General features: G+C 39.0%; 1 protein-coding gene across 4 annotated transcripts in view; it reads right to left on the bottom strand.

The window, feature by feature from the left end:
- The window catches only part of Unc80 (unc-80 homolog (C. elegans)), a 204,032-nt gene extending 185,058 nt beyond the window's left edge, over positions 1–18,974 (bottom strand). For all 4 annotated transcript variants that reach the window (XM_005396953.1, XM_005396950.1, XM_013520683.1 and 1 more), the window contains exons 1-4: positions 18,683–18,974; positions 17,718–17,766; positions 14,866–15,022; positions 12,977–13,278 (exon numbers count right to left, since the gene is read on the bottom strand). In XM_005396953.1, the coding sequence (XP_005397010.1) occupies positions 12,977–13,278; positions 14,866–15,022; positions 17,718–17,766; positions 18,683–18,774 (600 nt within the window). In that variant the 5' untranslated portion in view covers positions 18,775–18,974. The remainder of the gene's footprint in view (positions 1–12,976; positions 13,279–14,865; positions 15,023–17,717; positions 17,767–18,682) is intronic.
- Between the last annotated feature and the right edge of the window lie 468 nt (positions 18,975–19,442).

Genomic DNA, 19,442 nt, shown 5'->3' on the forward strand with positions numbered 1-19,442 from the left:
ATGTGCCGGGCAAGGTGCTAACATCTTGAACAGGGAGGTCAGGGAAGCACGGTAAGTAGGTGTCTTTTGACTAAAGATCTAATTAAATAAAAGAGCTTCTATGAAGGTATCTCCAGGAAAAATACACCATGAATGAGAATCCATGGTGCAAAGGCTCTAAGTTTGCTTACTGCATTAAGAAACATGCAGTAAACTATGTGCCGGGTATCAAGAGAACAAGAGAAAAGTAGTAAAAAACTAAGGCCAGAGAAGTGCCAGATAACTTACTGTTGATAGGACATAGGAAGGACTTCACCAATTATTAAGTAAGAAGGGAAGACGCCGAAGCATTTTGAGTAGCAGTGATATGACTGGGTGTACGCCTTAATAGATTCACTCAAACTATTGGAATAAATGTCAAAGGTGGAAGGACAGATGATTTAGGAAGCTGTTTTAATCATCTAGGTTAAAGAAGGTGAGGTGAGGGTGCTAATGGAAAAATGAGAAGTGGTAGATTCTGAGTATGTTTCAGAGATGTAGAATTTGCTACTTAGTAGGAAGTAAAAATGTGAGAGATAAAAGAGTGTGAAGGAGTTCTGGCTTTGCCACTGATAAAAATGGACAAGATGGGGAGGAGCAGACTTAGGAATTTCAGAAGCATAACATACTAAATTTGAGATGTTTATTAGACAGACACTCAGAGATGTTAAGAAAGAAGCTAGACAGATAGGTCTAAGTGTTAGAGAGTAACCCAAATTCCCCGAAAATGGATATGGGAAAGTCTGCATGGTATGATTCAACGAGCAGAGAATTAACATTAAGTAAAGCTTACCAGATCTGTCTCTAGAAATTGAAGAAGTCAAATATCAATTGACCTGGTTTTATTAATCTCTTAGTTTTTCTGAGCCTAATCCTTTCCTATGATTCTCATAAATAATCTTGACACAAGTAAAACTCCCATGGAAACTGCCATAGGAGATACTAAGATCTCATACTAAAAACCTGGACTTTAACATCTGCTCTATCAATATGACACTTAGCACTCCCTGACAGTTACTGTCATCATTTTTTAATTTGATATGTCCCCAGATAAAACACATCTTTTTGAGGATAAGTTGAGTTCTGAGCATTTCCCCATGAGAATAAATGCACAATAGTTGATTAAATGAGCATATTTACATTTTCTTCAAGTAACATCCACTAAATCCAACCACTCTTCAGACTGGAATACTTGCAACACACCTGGGCTCCTCCCTGCCATGTTGCTATGCTCTTTTGTAAGTCTTTTTAGTAGATGAAAGGCACAAACTCTGGGGCCTGAACTTCTCTTCTAGAATGTCCTTTGATGCAACAACCAAAGGTATATGACACATGTGAACAGCAACTTGACAGCTGGAGAAGAGAGTATTTTATCATTTAGACAGTGGTAGAACAGATAGTCTAAAATGCCATGAGGAAAAACCAGAAGTTATAAATACTGGTAGAATCCATGTTTCTACATTTCAGGTGCTTTTCTTGCTTTCACTGAGGGTCTGTTCCCATGATATCTCAAAGCAATTTTAAATATATTTACCAGTCTCTTAGATTTAATAAAACAACTATTATTTTAAGTTCTATTTTAAAGTTGTTTACTTTGCACATAGATACAGATTTTGCTAAAATCCTCTTGAGGTCTTGCATTTTGTTTTGTTTTTGTTGTTTGTCTAGTACTTTAAATAATGTCTAGCATGCATTAAGTACTCCAGAGTATGTGTTGAAGGAATAAACTAATATTATAAAATGGTAACACTATGACATCATATTTTAAGTTTTCTGTTTAACAAATATTAATGACTTTCACTAATAAAATTAAAATCAGCCTTAAGTTATATTTGATAGATTTTTAGACTATTGACTTCATATGAAATACTTGAGCTTATAAATTAAAGGAATAGTAAAACATTGTGAATCTGTGCTTGGTGATCCCTCCACTTCCTCTGTGGGATGGTGGGGCCTGTGAGCAGAGTGAGTTAGTGCCCAGCGCTTAACCTCCACTCTTTCTGTAGGACAGCTGGGCCTGCATGCAGAGTGAGAGTCCATGCTCTGCACTTCCTCCATTGTCTTGGGGACAGTGGGGTCTTTGAGCAGAGGGTAAGGACACATGCCTTTGTCCAGCAGACAGACAGGAACCCCACGACCTGAGGCCCAGGACAACAGCCGGATCCCAGGTGCACAGGCGTACACATGCCCTCGGAGGGCTCAGTAATTGGTGAGACCAGCAGTATGGAAGTGTCTGACTCAGCAGCAAGGAGCCAGCAGTTGAACTCTGGAAAACTTCACCAACAGAAGTCCAGTCCTAGGCCCCACATCAAGAGGCCAAGATCAGCTCCATACCCAACACATTTCTGGGATTAAATATGGATGCTATCACAGAACTGTAAGCACCAGAGGTATTTTACTACTTTCACTCTTCCTTGTTTGTCTGATTGGATATCCCTGTCCTGTCTGATTGGATTTCATTTTGTTTTCTTCTAGATTCAGTAGTTATTTTTATATTTAGGGTTTTTATTTTTTCTTTTTCTGTTTTCCTTTCCTCTCTTTCTCTCAACTCCTTTTCCTCTCTTTTTTTCCTTCAGTTTATTTTCATTTTTTCTCTTTTTCCCTTCTTTACTCAATGCCTAGATTTCTTAACCTCTTTTATTATTCTTTTCTATAGACTCACATTCTCTCTTTCCTCAACTACTTCTTGAATTTAAACTTTCAAGTGAGTAAACATTGTCTCTGCCTTTTCTGGCTACTCCTTTGTATTCTATTTTATTATTTTTCTCCTGTGTCCTCTAGTTACTCAAAACTTGGGTGATCATCCTTTAATTTCCAGCCCTGACTCTACTATATTTAACCTCACTGATCACTTTGTCCTATTCCCTAACTATTTTAACCCCATTGCTCCTGACAGAAGGGTAAAATCACCTGACTAAGGGGAAAAATCACACAAGTGCACAGTATATGTTTGGTTTTGTCACATAATTTTAGAGTTTACTCCCATGATCAGAGATAACAGGTTAATGGTTACCATAGTTTATCAGTAGTTAAGCTGCATTTGAAACTATTATTATTACTAACTGTACTACTCTAGCCAGGATGTCATATGTGTTATAAATAGTTTTTCTCCCCTGTATGAAAACACTGTGATTATATGACGTCATAATCACCACCACAGCCCAGTACCAAAGGATTAGGAGCTGAGACAAATAGTAATCTGGCATCTTTTACAAATTGGGAAGCTAGGGCTTTGGGATAGCTATAAGAAAGCACCTACATCTAGAAGACACCTCTGAGAACACACACTCTCTAGGGAAACCTAAATACTAGTGATAAAGCTATGTATCATAAAGAAATAGCAAGTATCAAAATAGAGAACAAAATAAAAATGAGAAAATAGAAAATGACAAGATGCAGAAACAAAATGCAACCCTAGACACCCAGCCCACCCAAGACAAGCCCAGAACCCAAGGATATAGATGAAATTGGAAATCAAACACAGGAGCTTTTTGAAATGATAGCATCAGAAGGGAAAAAACAAGTGGAAAAGGCTAGGGAGAAAATAATCTCTCAGGTACAGAAAGAAATGATGCTTAAAATCAAAGATAGAGAAGGCACAGGTAAAAGAATAGATTAGCCTAGAAAAATGATGGAAACAAATAATGCCTAGCATAGGAAAGAAATGGAATACATGAAACAGATACACATAGAAACCCAAGAGATTAAAACCTCGATTGGAAGTATGTGCAACATGTATCATGAAGGAGAGGATAGGATTTAAAATCTCCAAGACAATTACAGACAATGATAATGAAAAGAAAGGTATCTTAAAATTAGCAAGAGACCATGAAAAATCAATCCAACAGCTACAAGATGAAGCAAAGAATAATAACATGAGATTGATTGGAGTCAATGAGAAAGCTAAGACAGTACAAATGACATTAAAAAAAAAAACTCTTCACAAAAATAGAGGCAGAAAACTTCCCAACTGTGGATAAAGAATTTGACATAAAGATAAATGAAACATTTAGAACTCCAAACATTTCTGGTGAAAAATAAAACCACACCAAGACATATAATAATCAAGATTCTACAAATTCAGCACAAGAACAAAATATTAATAGCTGTTAGAGAACAGAAACAGAGCACCAATAAAGGAAAGCCCATCAGATCATGGCAGACTTCTCAACACAGACTCTCAAGTCAAGAAGAACTTGGAGTGAAGTATTTTAAGTGCTGACAGGAAACGCCTTCCAACCCAGATTGATACACCCTACAAAACTATCTTTGAAAATTAATGGAGAAATAAGATACTTCCATGACAAAGAATAACTGAAGAAGGTGCTGGGGATTTAGCTCAATGGCAAAAGCGCCTGCCTGGCAAGCGCAAGGTCGTGAGTTCGGTTCCCAGTACCGGAGAAAAAACCAAAAAAAAAAAAAAAAGAATAACTGAAGAGATTTATAAACACTAAACCAGTGCTATAAAGAGTACTAAATGATATTCTAGAGAGAGATAAAAATGACCACAATTCCAAAAACAACAATCTTGCATTCTTACATCTAGTAATCTCAGCAACTTTGTGGAGGATAGCAATATGTAATATAACAGCCACTGTTAATTCCTATCATTTTGTTCTGAAACCCTGTATCATTTTTATTGTTTTTGCTTTGTTTTGTTTTTGTCTATGTTGTTGGTATTTTGCTACTGTTCTTTTTTTTATTACCCTCTTTAAAATAAAAGAAAGAAACTATGAGGCAGGGCAAGCAATTAAACAGAAGGGAAAAGCAGGGAACCAACAGCAGGAAAATACCATGGCCAAGATAAGTCAATATACATTAGTTATATACGGTAAATGGCCTCAAGTCACCAATCAAAAGAAACAGACTGGCAGAATGGATCAAGAAACAAAATCCAACAATATGCTGTATACAAGAAACACATTTAATGCAAAAAGAAATTAATAGACTGAAAATCAAAGGATGGAAAACAATCTTCCATGCAACAGGAATCCAGAAAAAAGCAGGAGGAGCTATTCTTTTTGTAGACAATGTCAACTTCAAACCAAGAGTGATCAAAAGGGATAAATAAGGTCACTACATACTTGTTAGGGAGAAACTGCAAGAGGATGAGATAATCATAAATATATATGCACCAAATATAGCAGCACCCAACTATGTAAGGCAATTATTAATAGACATGAAAAAATCAAATAAGCAATAACACAATTGTAATAGGAGATCTCAATACCCCACTGTCACAAAGAGATAGATCAACTAGACAAAAAATTAGCAAAGAAATAACAGAATTGAACCAAACCTATGAACAAATGGACTTAGTAAGTGTTTTCAGACTGTTCCACCCAACATCATCAGAACACACATTCTTCTCAGCTGCGATTGGAATATTCTCTAAAACAGACAATATTCTAGCTCATAGAACATGCTTAAGTAAATGCAAAGGAATTGAAATTATCCCGTGCATAATATCTGACCATAATGCAATGAAATGAGAAATTAATTGCAAAAGAAACTTCAGAAACTCCATAAACCATATATGTAAATTAAATAATATCCTCCTGAATAACCAATGGGTCACAAGTGAAATAAATGAAGAAATTAAACAATATCTGCAACTAAATGAGAATGCAGACACAACATAGCAGAACCTACGGGATGCAATGAAAGCAGTCTTAAGAGGGAAATTTATAGCAGTGAAATATCTCAACACCAAAACAGAATGAGCACAAATAAACAATCTAATGTTGCATGTCAAGCTTCTACAAAAAGAAGAGCAATACAAACCCAAAGCCCAAAAAAGAAGGAAATTTTGAAGATCAGAGCAGAAATTAACACAATGAAAACCAAGAAAACAATAGAAAAAATTAATGAGTTGAAGAGTTGGTTGTTTGAAAAAATAAATAAAATTGATAAACCCTTAGCCAACCTTATAAAAAAAAGGAAAGAAAAGACTCAAATTTATGCACTGAGGAATGATAAAGGTGAAGTCACTACAAATCCTGTGGAAATTGAGAAGATCATTAATACCTGTTTTGAAAATCTTTACTTGCATAGGATGGAAAAAATGGACAGAAAAAATGGACAGATTCCTAGATACATATGAATTACCAAAGCTGAATCAAGAAGATATGAAAATTCTGAATAACCCAATATCAGTTAATGAGATTGAAAATGTAATTAAAAACTTACCAAAAAGGAAAAGCCCAGGTCCTGATGGATTTGCTGCTCAATTCTATAAGAAATTTAGAGAAGATCTAATACTAATACTCTTCAAACTCTTCAATGAAATTGAAAAGGAAGCCATATTCCCTAACTCTTTCCTGGAGGCAAATATTATCTGGATACCAAAACCAGAGAAAGATACAACCAAAAGAGAGAACTACAGGTCAATCTCCCCAATGGACATAGGTGCTAAAATCCTCAATAAGATGCTAGCAAACAGCATTCAACAAATCATCAAGAAGATTATACACCACAACAAGGTGGGATTCATCCCCAAAATGCAGGGATGGTTCAACAAATGCAAATCAATAAATGTAATACACCATATCAACAGAGCCAGAGACAAAATTCATATGATCATCTCATTAGATGCAGAAAAAGCTTTTGATAAAGTCCAGCACTCATTCACGATAAAAAAAACTCCTACAGAAAATCAGAATAGATGATCTGATAAAAGCCATCTATGACAAAGCAATGGTCAACATCATACTAAATGGACGAAAACTGAAAGCTTTCACTATAAAATTAGGAACAAGACAAGGATGTCCACTATCACCACTCCTTTTCAGCACAGTTCTGGAAACACTAGTCAGAACAATTAGACAATAGAGAGAAATAAAAGGAAGAAAGATAGGGAAGGAAGAAGTAAAATTATCATTATTTGCGGATGACATGATAATCTGAATAGAAGACCCCAAAAACTCCACCAAAAGACTCCTAGAGTTAATAACCAAATTCAGTTGCATGAATGTATACAAGATCAATACTCAAAAATCAATATCATTCTTGTACACAAACAGCAAACTTATTCAGAGAGAAATTAGGGAAACCACACCCTTCACAATAGCATCCAAAAGAATGAAATACTTAGGAATCAGTCTAATAAAGGAAGTAAAAGATTTATATATTGAAAATTACAGTACTCTGAAAAAGGAGATTGAAGAAGATATCAGAAAATGGATATCTTTCCATGGATAGAAAGAACCAACATAGTGAAAACGGTCCTACTTCCAAACTGTTATACAGATTTAATGCAATCCCGATCAAAATACCACTAGCATACCTCACAGAAGTAGAGAAAATACTCCTAACACTCATCTGGAGCCAGAAGAGACCTAAAATAGCAAAGGCAATCCTGGGCAACAAAGTCAAGTTAGGAGGCATCACAATCCCTGACTTGAAAGTGTACTATGAAGTTACTGTAATAAAATCAGCATGGTACTGGCAAAAAAACAGATCTGAAGATGAGTGGAACAGATTACAAGATGGAGACAGAACTGAAAACACACTCAGCCAATTTATCTTTGACAAAAGGGCCAAATATATTATTCACTGGAAGAAAGATAGCTTCTTTAGTAAATGGTGCTGGAAAAACTGGCTCCGTATACGCCAAAGACTAAAACTAGACCCATGTCTGTCACCATGCACTAAAGTGAAAATGATTCAAACATTTCAATATTAAAGCAGAAACACTAAATCTATTAGAACAGAAGGTAGGTCGAAATCTTGAAGACATAGGGGTAGGCACAGTCTTCATGAACAAAAACCAAACTGCATGGGAAATGCTTCAAAGAATCAATAACTGGGATCTCATCCTATTAAAAAGCTTTTGCACTTCTAAAGAAATCACCAATAGAAGAAAAGACAACCTACAGAGTGGGTAAACATTTTAGCTAACTGTCTCTTAGACAAAGGACTTATATCTAGAACATATAAAGAACTGAAAAAACTCAGATGCCCCCATGTTCAAAGACCCAGTCTAAAAATGGGCATCTGAGATGAATACACACTTCTCAGATGAAGAAATACAAATGGCAAATACATACATGAAAAAATATTCACCATCATTGGTGATTCAAGAGATGCAAATTAAAACAACACTGAGATTTCACCTCACCCCAGTAAGAATGGCTATCAAGAAATCAACCAACAGCAAGTGCTGGAAGGGCTATGGGGGAAAAGGAACTCTACTACAGTGTTAGTGGCAATGTAGACTGGTGCAACCACTTTGGAAATCCGTCTGGAGCGTCCTCAAAAAATGAGGATTAGAGGTCTGATTTAACCCAGCCATTCCCCTTCTGGGTACTTTCCCAAAAGAACTAAAAACATCATACCATAGCAATATATGTGTACCCCTGTTTTCATCAGCACAATTTGTCATAGAAAAATTTTGGAAACAGCCCAAATGCCCATCAATTGAGGAATGGATAAGAAAAATGTGATATTTTTATACAATGGACTATTACTCAGCCATAAAGAAAAACTCAAGGCTTTTATAGGTAAATGGATGCAACTAGAGACCACACTCACAAGTGAAATAAATCAGACCCACATGTGTAAACACCATATTGTCTCTCTACTGTAAGAACCTGAAAGTAAATAAAATCTGAAAAGTACAATAGAAATTGTGAAAGGGAAAAAAGCTGCTCAATAGGAAAGAACAAGTAGGATGAGGGAAAGGAGAAAAGGAAGATGGAAGGAAGGGAAATGCATATACACACACAAAAACACACACACACACAAGATATCTAAGATAATTGTATTACTAATTTCTATTGGTTTATTGAAGGGAACAGTTAATGTTTAATTGTTTGATCAATCTTGCATACCTATATCTGGCAATCTGAGCAACTACTTTGAAGAGAATAATAAGTAAAACAGTAACCATTATTGATTTCCTATCATCTTGGTTTTAAATTCTGTGTTGTTTTTATAGTTTTTGTGTTGTTTTGTTTTTGTCTTTATTTTTATTATTTTGTTTTTGTTCTTTTCTCTTTAAAATTAAAAAATAGTGAAATGTACATTAAATATTACTCTTACAAATTACTGAGTCATTTATACTAGAGTTTTTTGCTGATTAGTGAATTCATTCATTCATTCAACAAATATTAAGTACCTCCTCAACACAAAAACTATTTAGCTATAATGATAATTATACAGTGAGGGGCTGGGGATTTAGCTCAGCGGCAAAAGCGCCTGCCTGGCAAGTGCAAGGTCGTGAGTTTGGTTCCCGGTACCGGAGAAAAACCAAACCCCCCCCCCAAAAAAAAATTATACAGTGATAATTACTATCCTAAAACCATTCAGAATCTAGTGGGAGAGAAAAGTACATGAAGACATGACAGTAACAATAAACTAGTTATAACAATAAAGATATCCATAGAATATTACGGAAATAGAGAAGGAGCAAAGATGGATTTCAAATGAAGTCGTAAAGAATGGATAGGTGTTTTCTAGGTAGAGGAGTCAAGTATAAGAACATTCCAGGAAGCAGGACCTGTTTGCAAATGTCTTGGGAAAAAAATTTATTTTCTTGAGGAGGCTCTAAACATCTGGATCTCACACACAGGAGAAGTTTCAAATACCTGGAAAGCTGAGTGTGCCAGACCTACGAGCTGAAGTTTCACCCTCTGTGTGGTGAGAAACCAACAAATTATCTTATGCATGTAGATCAGATCCATGCTTTACATAGATCATTTTGGTATTGATGTTGGAATATACGGGAGAAGCCAAGAGACTGTGAATCCAGGTAGGAAGGAAGAAGTCCAAGTAAGAGATGGTGAGAGCTTAAATTAAAGTAGTAAGTAGAGATGACAAGGTGTTATAATTAGATAAATATTTAGGAGACAAAATGGGTAGGATTCTGTGATTAGTGTGCTTGTGCAGCTAAGGATGAGAGAGTAAGCAACGGATGTTTGAGTTTGTGCAAGTGATCTGAAATACAGAATACAGAGACAAGGGCTCACTCCAGGGGAACTTGACATGCTATGGGTCAGCTATTTGGAGAAATCAGTTGAAAATTTGGTCTAGATTCTGAAAGAGGTGTCTGCTTTAGACATGCAGAATTAGGTGATCTCAGCCTATGCAACAAAAATAGTAAACGAAACTGGGGCAGTGAAGGGGTTCTTCGGAGAAAAAGATGTAGTAAGAAGAGGAAAATGGCCAAGATGAATTTCTGGAGAATGCCAAGGACAAAGGGGCAAACAAGCTGAGCTTGTAGAATATGTAGCAGAAATAATTAGGGATGCAAGAACAATTGACAGAATGTGTTGCCATTAAGAAAACAAAGTTTTAAGAGAAAGGCCTGATGCTGCTTCAAAGACAACTGAAGTGACTACTGTAAAATAGAGATCAGGTTCAACAATTCAGACACTACTCACAAGCTAGTGAAAGTAGCTCCAGTGCAGAACCTTGAACAAAATTTTGCAGAAAGTCAGACAGAATTGGATTTGAATCTAACTTTGGCTATTAACCAGCTCAACTATTATGTCTCTAAACCTCAGCTTCCTTTCTGGTTAAACAGAAGCAGAGATACCCCATCCAATGTGGGTGACTGTAAAAATTAGAAATGCTGTGTGCAAATAATCTGCCATGCAGTGGTGGAAAGCAGAAGCAAGAGTAAGAGGTGGAGACATCATGGAATGTGAAGCTGTGGAGCTGTGGCCTCATACAGTGACCAAACTTAGGCCTCTCAGTCAAGTCCTCCTACAGGAGGCTCAACCTGCAGTACTGTAAGGAATAAAGCCAAGGAAAGGATCAGCAAGTTGGGGGCACATGTTGACTATCACAACTTTGTAGAAGCACCAGTATGGATGGTTGTGTGGTTTCCCCAACAGCAGGTAGATCTCTGGGGTAGGCGTAAAAAAGGTGGAATTTGGTTTCACTCTGGGGTTATAATGTTTAAGGGAAAAGCATGTTAGTTGTGCTGGTGAAGGACAGAGAACACTGGTGTAGGATGGACAGGAAAAGACAGGCCCAGATGCAACCTGATTACCTGTAGCTAAGGAAGAACGAGGGCATCTGTTCTCAATCAAGGATGACTCATTTGCATCTGAATACCTGGGGACATTTGGTGACCCCCGGAGTTCAGTTGTGTTTGCCACAGCTCAGGAGAGAGGGCATGTTACTGGCATCTTGTGGATAGGGGACAGAGTGATAATAATATCCTACAATACACAGGAAAGCATCTGACCACATAGAAATATCTGGCCCAAATGCCAACAATGCCAAGGCTAAAAAGCCCTGATCTGAAGATTGTAAATACCTTAACAACACTGGGAAAGGAATTACCTCTCTCAATTGGAAAAGACCTTCAGTGAAATGTTGAGTCAGTACAATTCATTCTCTGTCGCATCCCTCATAGTAAGGCCAAAATGACAAAACAATAGGCATGATACAAATAGAGCTAATAGTAATGATTTACTATTTATCAATCACTGTGCAGTATTATATGCATTTTCTTACTCCTTTGTAAGTGTTCCATTTCCAGGCCACAGGTAAAACTTGACGGTGTTGTGTGAGCTTTCTCAACAATTTATATTTTCTCCTGAAAGAGGATTTAGCTGCTTCTCTATCAATATTACATAATATCAATAGCAATAAAATATCAACCTCAAAACCAGCTAACCTTTGTTGATGCTTTTCTGTGTGTCAGGTTGAGTACTATAACCTGTTCAATCCTCACAATGCCCTATAAACTTATTCTAATATCCAATTCATACTTGAGGGCACTGAGGCTTCAGTTAATTGCTCAATGTCATACAGCAGGAAGCAGGAGGTATTGGATTTACATACAGTTCTATCTGATCCCAAATCTTGAATCCTCAACCATGTCTTCAAAATAAAACTAGAGCCACTCTGTGTATTCCCATTTTTCCAATTCAGATGATATTTGCTGACACACAGACAACTTTCTGAGCTATTTTAAAGAATTTTTCCCTGTCTTTTCCATTTTAAGGACTATGTATCCACATGTAATTGCTGTTTTTAGCACTTGGATCAGATGCTGATAATAACTTGGTTTTCTCAGTGAGTCAATGAGTGAGTCATTAAAAACTTTTTTGAGATATATATATGTCAAACACTGGTCTACACACTAAAGATAAAGCAGCATCTCTTTACTCAAGGATCTCTGTTCAGGTGGGAGTGATGGGCAGTGACAAGCACGTGAGCATGATAATTCCAGATGTGGTAAGTGCTAAGGGAGACACAAGAAGTAGGATAATATACTCATGGCACAAAAATAGTCAGGGAACATCTTTTCAAGGTGTTGACATTTGAGTTGTGAGGGAATTGATGGGAAAGACACGGTATGTGAAAATATGGGGTAGAAAGTGGGAGTAGTTAAAAATGCTATAGAATACGGAAGAGATAGTGACAAAGTCTACCTAGGGAAGGGCAGGGTGAACCTTCATGCAAATGATGAGACTGAAGCTGGAGTTTGAAGGACCAAGAGAGGAAGGTAGAAGAGAAAGGAGGGCATGGCAGATAGGAAGAGTGTATTCAGGTAATGGCTCCAAACTGCATTACTGTGCAAGCCAAATTTTTCTTCATATTTCAACATGTGGTATTGATGAAAAAGAGGAGAAGAACAAATGCTCACCTGGTATGAGGATATTAAATGGCTCCTAAGGCTGGATCATGAGGTGGTTAGCAGAGATCGACAGTGGAGGTATCAAGAAAAGAATCTAAGCCCTAGATCATGCTTGACTTTATATACCATGTTTAAGTTGTTGGGCATTATTTTGAGGCAGGTAAACAACCACTGACTTTTAAGAGAGTACAAGATATATGAAGATTTGTGGGTTTGAAGTCATGTTTATTAGTTTAGTAATAAATAAAACTTTCAATACCTTGACTTATCGTAAGATCATACAAAGTCAAGAACAACAGAGTATGTAAATATCAAAAGCTTCAACTCCATCCCACCCGGGTCCAACACCAGCTTCCTGCTTACCTTGATCCGATGTACCAGAGGAGCAAACAAAAATACAAAGAGCTCCACAGTGGCCATGGAGTTCTGGAAGATTTTCCTTCTGCTGTTCTCTTCTTCATCGTTGGAGCCACTCTGGCAGGGCTGCCCTGGGGAACCCTGGTTTTCAACCTGGTGGATGAAGGCACTGCTACTGCCACCCCAGCTGGATCCTCGGTCTGTGCCCCCAAACCGCTCACTGTTACAGTCTTGGGGGGCCTCCAGGAGCATCCAGTGCAAGGTGTGCAGGAGTTTTGTTTCAGCGACACCCAGTTTATCCTGATGGCCTGCATGGAACAACCACATAGCCAGGTAAAGGTAAACTCTGTGAGCTGAACAATGGATTTCAACTTTGATATGGGGCAAAAACTTTGCTCTGTGCCCCAGTCCCTCAGAAGACACTGATATTTCCCTATAGTACTAGCAACAACTGCTGGCAGGGCTTATTCTTGTTTTAGGGGGCTTTCTTATTGGCTGCAATCCTTGCAGTATAGTCTATGAGAATCAGATACCCAAATATGTTACCAAATAGGCAGCATGGTGCAAAAGTATAGGCTGCGAAGATAATGAGTATTCTATTTTGGACAACAGAGTCTGGAAAAGTCCCTCTATAAAGGTAATATTTGAGCAGAGACCTTAATGAGGGATGCAGAAGGAATGGAGAAGGTTGTGTTTTCTAACATGGGATACATGGGTATGTTATAGGCAGCTGAGTTAGACAGAAATATTATAGGCAGTCAGACAGGGCCAAGCCCTAGAAGGAGCCAATATGGATGACAAGATAACTTCTTGCAAATGGAGACATGTTTGCTGCCCACCAGACCTCAAGACAAAAGGTAAACAAATGCACCCACATACCTCCCTAGGGATGGGCATCAGGGATTGATATTCTAAATAGGTAGCAATCACATTGAAGAGTCATTGACACAACCCCTTGCAGAAAAACCCCTGTTCTGTATTCATGCCCGTTTGCTACTTGACTTGCTTCCCCATTTGATACTGATTTAATCATCTTTACCTAAACAATTCTTATTGGCTGACCATAGTTTTATCCCACCTCATGTCCACCTTGTGATTTCCCATTTTTACCCCACCTTGGACCCACCTCACCTCATGGTTTTGCTCTATAAGAATCCTTGGAAAAGATGGGTTCGAGGGACAACCCACTCGACCCCCTTCCCCTGTCCCTCTCTTGGACAGAAGATTTCTTTTCCTCAATAAATATATTCTACTCTTAACCTTTGTTGTTCCTAAAATTCATTCTTTGATTTTAGAGGATATGAACTCATCCTAGATACTGTTCAGGTTGGGAGTTTTTTCCCCTGTATCAGGTAGGGCATATTTCCAATGAGAAAAGCAATTTGCAAAATAATCTTTATTTTATTTTATTTTATTTTTTTTGGTTTTTCTCCGGTACCGGGAACCGAACTCATGACCTTGTGCTTGCCAGGCAGGTGCTTTGCCGCTGAGCTAAATCCCCAGCCCCTCAAAATAATCTTTATGTGTACATAAACATACACACACATGCACATGCACACTCACTCACACCCAATACTACACAGCTGGGGAAATGTCTGAAGAGAATATGCCAAAGAGAAAATCCCTAGCTTTGGCTTACCTACGATATTTTAATCTTTAAGCAAAGGATATACTGAAGTATTACTGGTTAAGAAATAAAAACAAGATGTCTAGTTCCCTCATTGGTAAAATATCAATTATGATGGGACCAGTGCAAGGGGAATTTTGTGAGAGCTAAATGACATCATCTGTGCACAGTGTCTAGGACAACGGTAAGCACTCAGAACACGCTGTTCTCATGAGTGTCTGATATAAAGGGCAACGGTGCCTTAAAGAAGCAATACACGAGCACCAACCTAGCTTGTTCCTGTTCGAAAGGAGGGTTGCCGTGCAGTGGAGGACATGTGGAAGAGCAGCTTGTACCAGTTCCCATCTGGAAATGCTCTGGATGGCTTCAGAGAGGGCAGGAGAAAGGCCGTGCAATTTGTTTTCTACCAGCACTCGTTCAAAGGACTGTAGGTTAGAAAAAAGGCATGTGAAATAAGGAACTGGAGATTCTGACTGGTAAAAATTGTGCATCGAGGTCCCACAAACCCTAACTGACTCAAACCACTGGATCAAATTCTTTGAGATGCACTCACACTCCATGTCATGTATATGTTGACCTTCAGTGGGTCAGTTATAATTTCTTTTTGTTGTTGTTGTTCATTTGTAGACCTCTGATCCAAAATACATGGCTTAAATTACTAAGCAATCCTTATTTCTGTCAAAATAGGCTTCTTCTAACAAAGACTATAAGGACTACAACCTCAGGAGATTTTTTTTTAATATAATATTTTGCAGAACATTATTGAGTCATCCAAAGAGGCTGTCATAACTGCAGACCAAAATGAAATGTGATCCACAAAACTGTCTTAAGAGATGGAATTTATGTCAGTTTGTTCAACACATATTAACTCAGAAAGGCTATTTCAACAAATCTATTTTGAGGTTCCTGATTTATTTCATGTCCCAAGCAATGCTCTGACACAGGACACTCCTTAACCTAATGTCTGACAAGGTCAAAGAACACTTACTGTCCACTGAGTATAGAAAGAGGAAGGGAGAGAAAGAAGGTGAAGGGAATGAGCCATTTTTGTTTCACTGCTTGGCAATTCTTTGGCAGGGATGCTTTACAGACAGCAAAGCTCCCTAGAATAAAAATAAGTTGTTCCTACCCAGTTTTTTTTTTTTTTTTTTAAGGGTGGAAAAGAACACCATTACAAGGTATTAGAGAAAGTAAAACTATTAAATATTAGAATAGTAGGAATATGATTGGTGCTTGATGTACCAAATCATCAAGGACTCTGCGAAATTATCTTGCAGAAAGATCAAAATACTATGCGTCTTAATTGTCCTCATGGTATTACCAGATATTTATCCTACTAGGATATTTATGAAACAGATTTGGTTTATTAAGAAATTATCCAGTAAAAATTGTTTACTCTTTACTCAAAAAGTTCACCTTTATAAATGTGAGGGGCCGGGGTACAGCTCAGTGGCACAGCGCTTGGTTGGCAAGCGTGAGGTCCTGAGTTCAATTCCCAGTACCAAAAATAAAAAAAATAAGTGCAGAGTACCCTGAAGTTTTGGTAAGAAGTACACCCAGATGTAATCTTTCATTTTTCTTTTAAGAAATTAAATAAAAGCCTTTAGATATGCTGGTAAAAACCCAATGCATCTAAATTCTTCACTCTTCATATTTAAATGTTATTAAGTAAAGGTGACTGTAAGATTATAAAGAATTTATACAACCTCCCGGATACAGTGAAGAGGGTGAGTTCTGTACTTCATACTCTCAGGGAGTTCTGGGATGTTGATGTAATTTTCTCCTTAAATGTTACTAATGTTTCTTTTTTAATGATTTTAAAATCCTGGAAATTGTTGTCTATATTGATATCTGCATACCTTTATCCCTATCTATCTACCTATCATAAATAGAATTTAACAATTTGATATTTTGTGACATTAAAAATATCAGGCATCTAATAAAATCATGATTACTTTTAAATTATTGTAATTGTCAGCATAGTTTAAGGAAGGTTTAGAGATTTCAGGTACCAAATTCTTCTAAGAAGTTAGGTGCAACAAGAAATTCCACAAGCAGGTCCTTACAAGAAATTTATATTTTAAAAATATCTCTGTGACAACTTTGAAAGACAGGAGACTCAAAACAAATTCCTACTTTGTGTGTGTGTGTGTAACTCTCCAGTTGGCTTTCATCACAACTTATGACTCTAACCAGAAATAATTACGTAGGTTTCTACATTTACAATATGATACACACAATAAAAAGACATTTGTGAGAGGTCCAAGTTTTAATGAAGTCTGTTAAATTCATTTCAATTTTGCTCCATGATTTGATCTTATTGTCTCAATAAAATGGGAAAACATAAGGATATGGGATTCACCTAGACTCTCCGGACAAATGTACTTTATTTTGTATACACATTAATAACATTGTTCCCTCAGTTATTTTATATCATTCATTTTCTGACTTGAAAAATGTATGCAAAACCGAAAAGTACAGAATTCTACATTATTTGTAGGTAGTTCATACACAATCCTCTTTCGAACGTCCACTATGTAATGGCCTCAGGTTTGTTGATTAATGGTTTGACTTTCCAGCTTTGCCCTGAAAGGTCCTTTACCACTGATTCAGTTACCACTCTGCCTTCCCTCCTACTATTCAATCTCCTCTCACCTTTCATTCATTCCCTGGGGCATAGGTCCTTTCAACTGCAGTTCTCTCTGCAGTCTCCATGCCAAGTTATTCCCAACGCCCTTTCTTTCATCTTGCCCAAGCATGACTTCAAGAACTAAGTGTTATCCACCCCCTGCTTAGAAATTAAAACCCCCATCATAATGATTCCTAATAGTTGTTGCTTAATGTTTTCACATAGTGCTTATCACCATCTGGTTCATTTTGTATTTTACTTACCTAGGTGTTTGTGGCCTATGTGCCTCTTACTAGAATGTAAACACCAAATTTGTCTCTTCTTTGCTCTATTCCAGGAGTACAACTGTGTATTGCATATGGTAGGTGGTCAATAATATTGTCCGAGTGGATTAATAATGTACAGTCAGTATGATTTAGTCTTTCTTTGGATTCAAGTTACCACAGAATGGGGAATACGGAAATGATCATTAAATGGTAAAAATCACATACCACACAAGAAGCTTCATATTGCTTCCCCAATTTAGGCCTCAAAAAAGCACTGAAAAATTAATAAGAAATATTTGTTACAAACATGAGTAAAATTTCTTTTAAAGTATCTTTATGACACATATTTCAATGAAAAAGACATGATGCTATGCAACTCAAACTTGAAGGTCCCTTAAAGCTTGTTAATGTTAATGAGCAGGTGTTGGACAGCTGCCGACATTTGCTTTTACGTGTACAATTACATATATGAAAAAAGATATGGATCTCTATAATTTTCCATATCCATTCTTATTCTGAAGACTTTTGACCTAATCCGGTTCTAAATAACCAGTGGTCAGAAGTGGTGCATCACTCCTGTGCACGATCATAAGAAAAACTGAAAAGAAACAAGACTGGGGATAGTGATTTCCCAAATCTAATGTCTTATCTGATATAGCTCTGAAACCAATAAATAATAATAATAACAAAAACAATAATAAATCTTCACTGTTTATTGCAATAGGTTTCAGACTTGTCTGGGAGAATAAATCCCTTATCAAAAATCCTCCTCAGGAGCTTTAGCCGGAGAGATTACGCTGGTTGAATCTGAGCAAAAATGGTTAACAAGTGGGCACTGCAGATATTCGTCAAACAGGAGCTGGAAAAACAACAGGTCACCCGGCTGGAATTACAGCAGGAGCCGGAGAGGGAGCCGGACGCAGGAGCCCAACCAGTCATAATTATCTTCCCCGGCTCCCCGCCCCCTCCTTCAGGCGCTCTGCCCTCCCCCCCATAATGTACATATTCATTCCCAAACTGCCAATCTGTTTGTCGTCAAACTTCACTGAAATATTTTTAATGCGTGTTTTCAAGCGGACGCAGAGGGCTGGATTTCCAGCCGCAGACCGGGAGCTCCAGGCTGCGACGCGGCCTCGCGGGCGACCCCGAGCGCCCCGGCCCGGGCGGCGCGCGCCCGCTGCGCCCCTCACCTGGTCTGGCGCCACAGGAAGGTCTGGATGGGCAGGGGGACGCCGCGGCCGCCGTCCTGCTCCTGGCCCTCGGAGCTCTTCCTCTTCACCATGATGGTGGCTCCCGGGAGCCCTTCCGCGGGACCCAGCGCGGGCTCCTCGCCGGCCGCCGCGCCGCCTCCTCGCGCTGCTCGCCCCAGCTCTCACGCGCTCCTTCCCCGAGGCAGAGCCGGCTCCCTCCGCCCCGCTCCCGCGTCTCGCTCCCGCTCCCCGAGCCCGCCCCGCGCTCGGAACATGGCTGCGCGGGCAGGGGAGGGCTGCGGGCGCCGCGCGGCGGGCAGGGGCGCGCTCCGAGGAGCAGAACGCCGCGCCCCCGCGCGCGCTCCGCGCTTTCAGCACCACCTACTGTGGACAGCGGCCCGCGCCGGGCAGGGCCGGAGAGGCCAGGTGGGGGCGGCCCCAACTGCAGGGCTGTGACCCACAGGGGCCCCGCTCCGCACGGCACGCGCGCCTGTCCCCCGCGCGGCCTCTGCGGTCCCAGCACCCGGCGTCCGCGGCTGCCAGCTGCACCCCAGGAGTGTCCCCTGTCCTGCTTCCCAAGCTCTGCATCTAAGAACTGTCGCCGTCTGGGGAGGAGGAGCTTTGGCGAGCCGCAGAGTCGTCCCTACCCTGGCATCATTCGCACCTCTAGCAAAGAGGTCAGGAGTCCACCCTCGGGGATTAGCAGGAGAAGCGCACGAGGATTATTTGCAGTGCAAACCAGGAAGCGAGGCGGGCTCGG

Source organism: Chinchilla lanigera, unplaced genomic scaffold (genome assembly GCF_000276665.1).
Source record: "Chinchilla lanigera isolate Chin_1 unplaced genomic scaffold, ChiLan1.0 scaffold00056, whole genome shotgun sequence".
Classification (NCBI taxonomy): domain Eukaryota; kingdom Metazoa; phylum Chordata; class Mammalia; order Rodentia; family Chinchillidae; genus Chinchilla; species Chinchilla lanigera.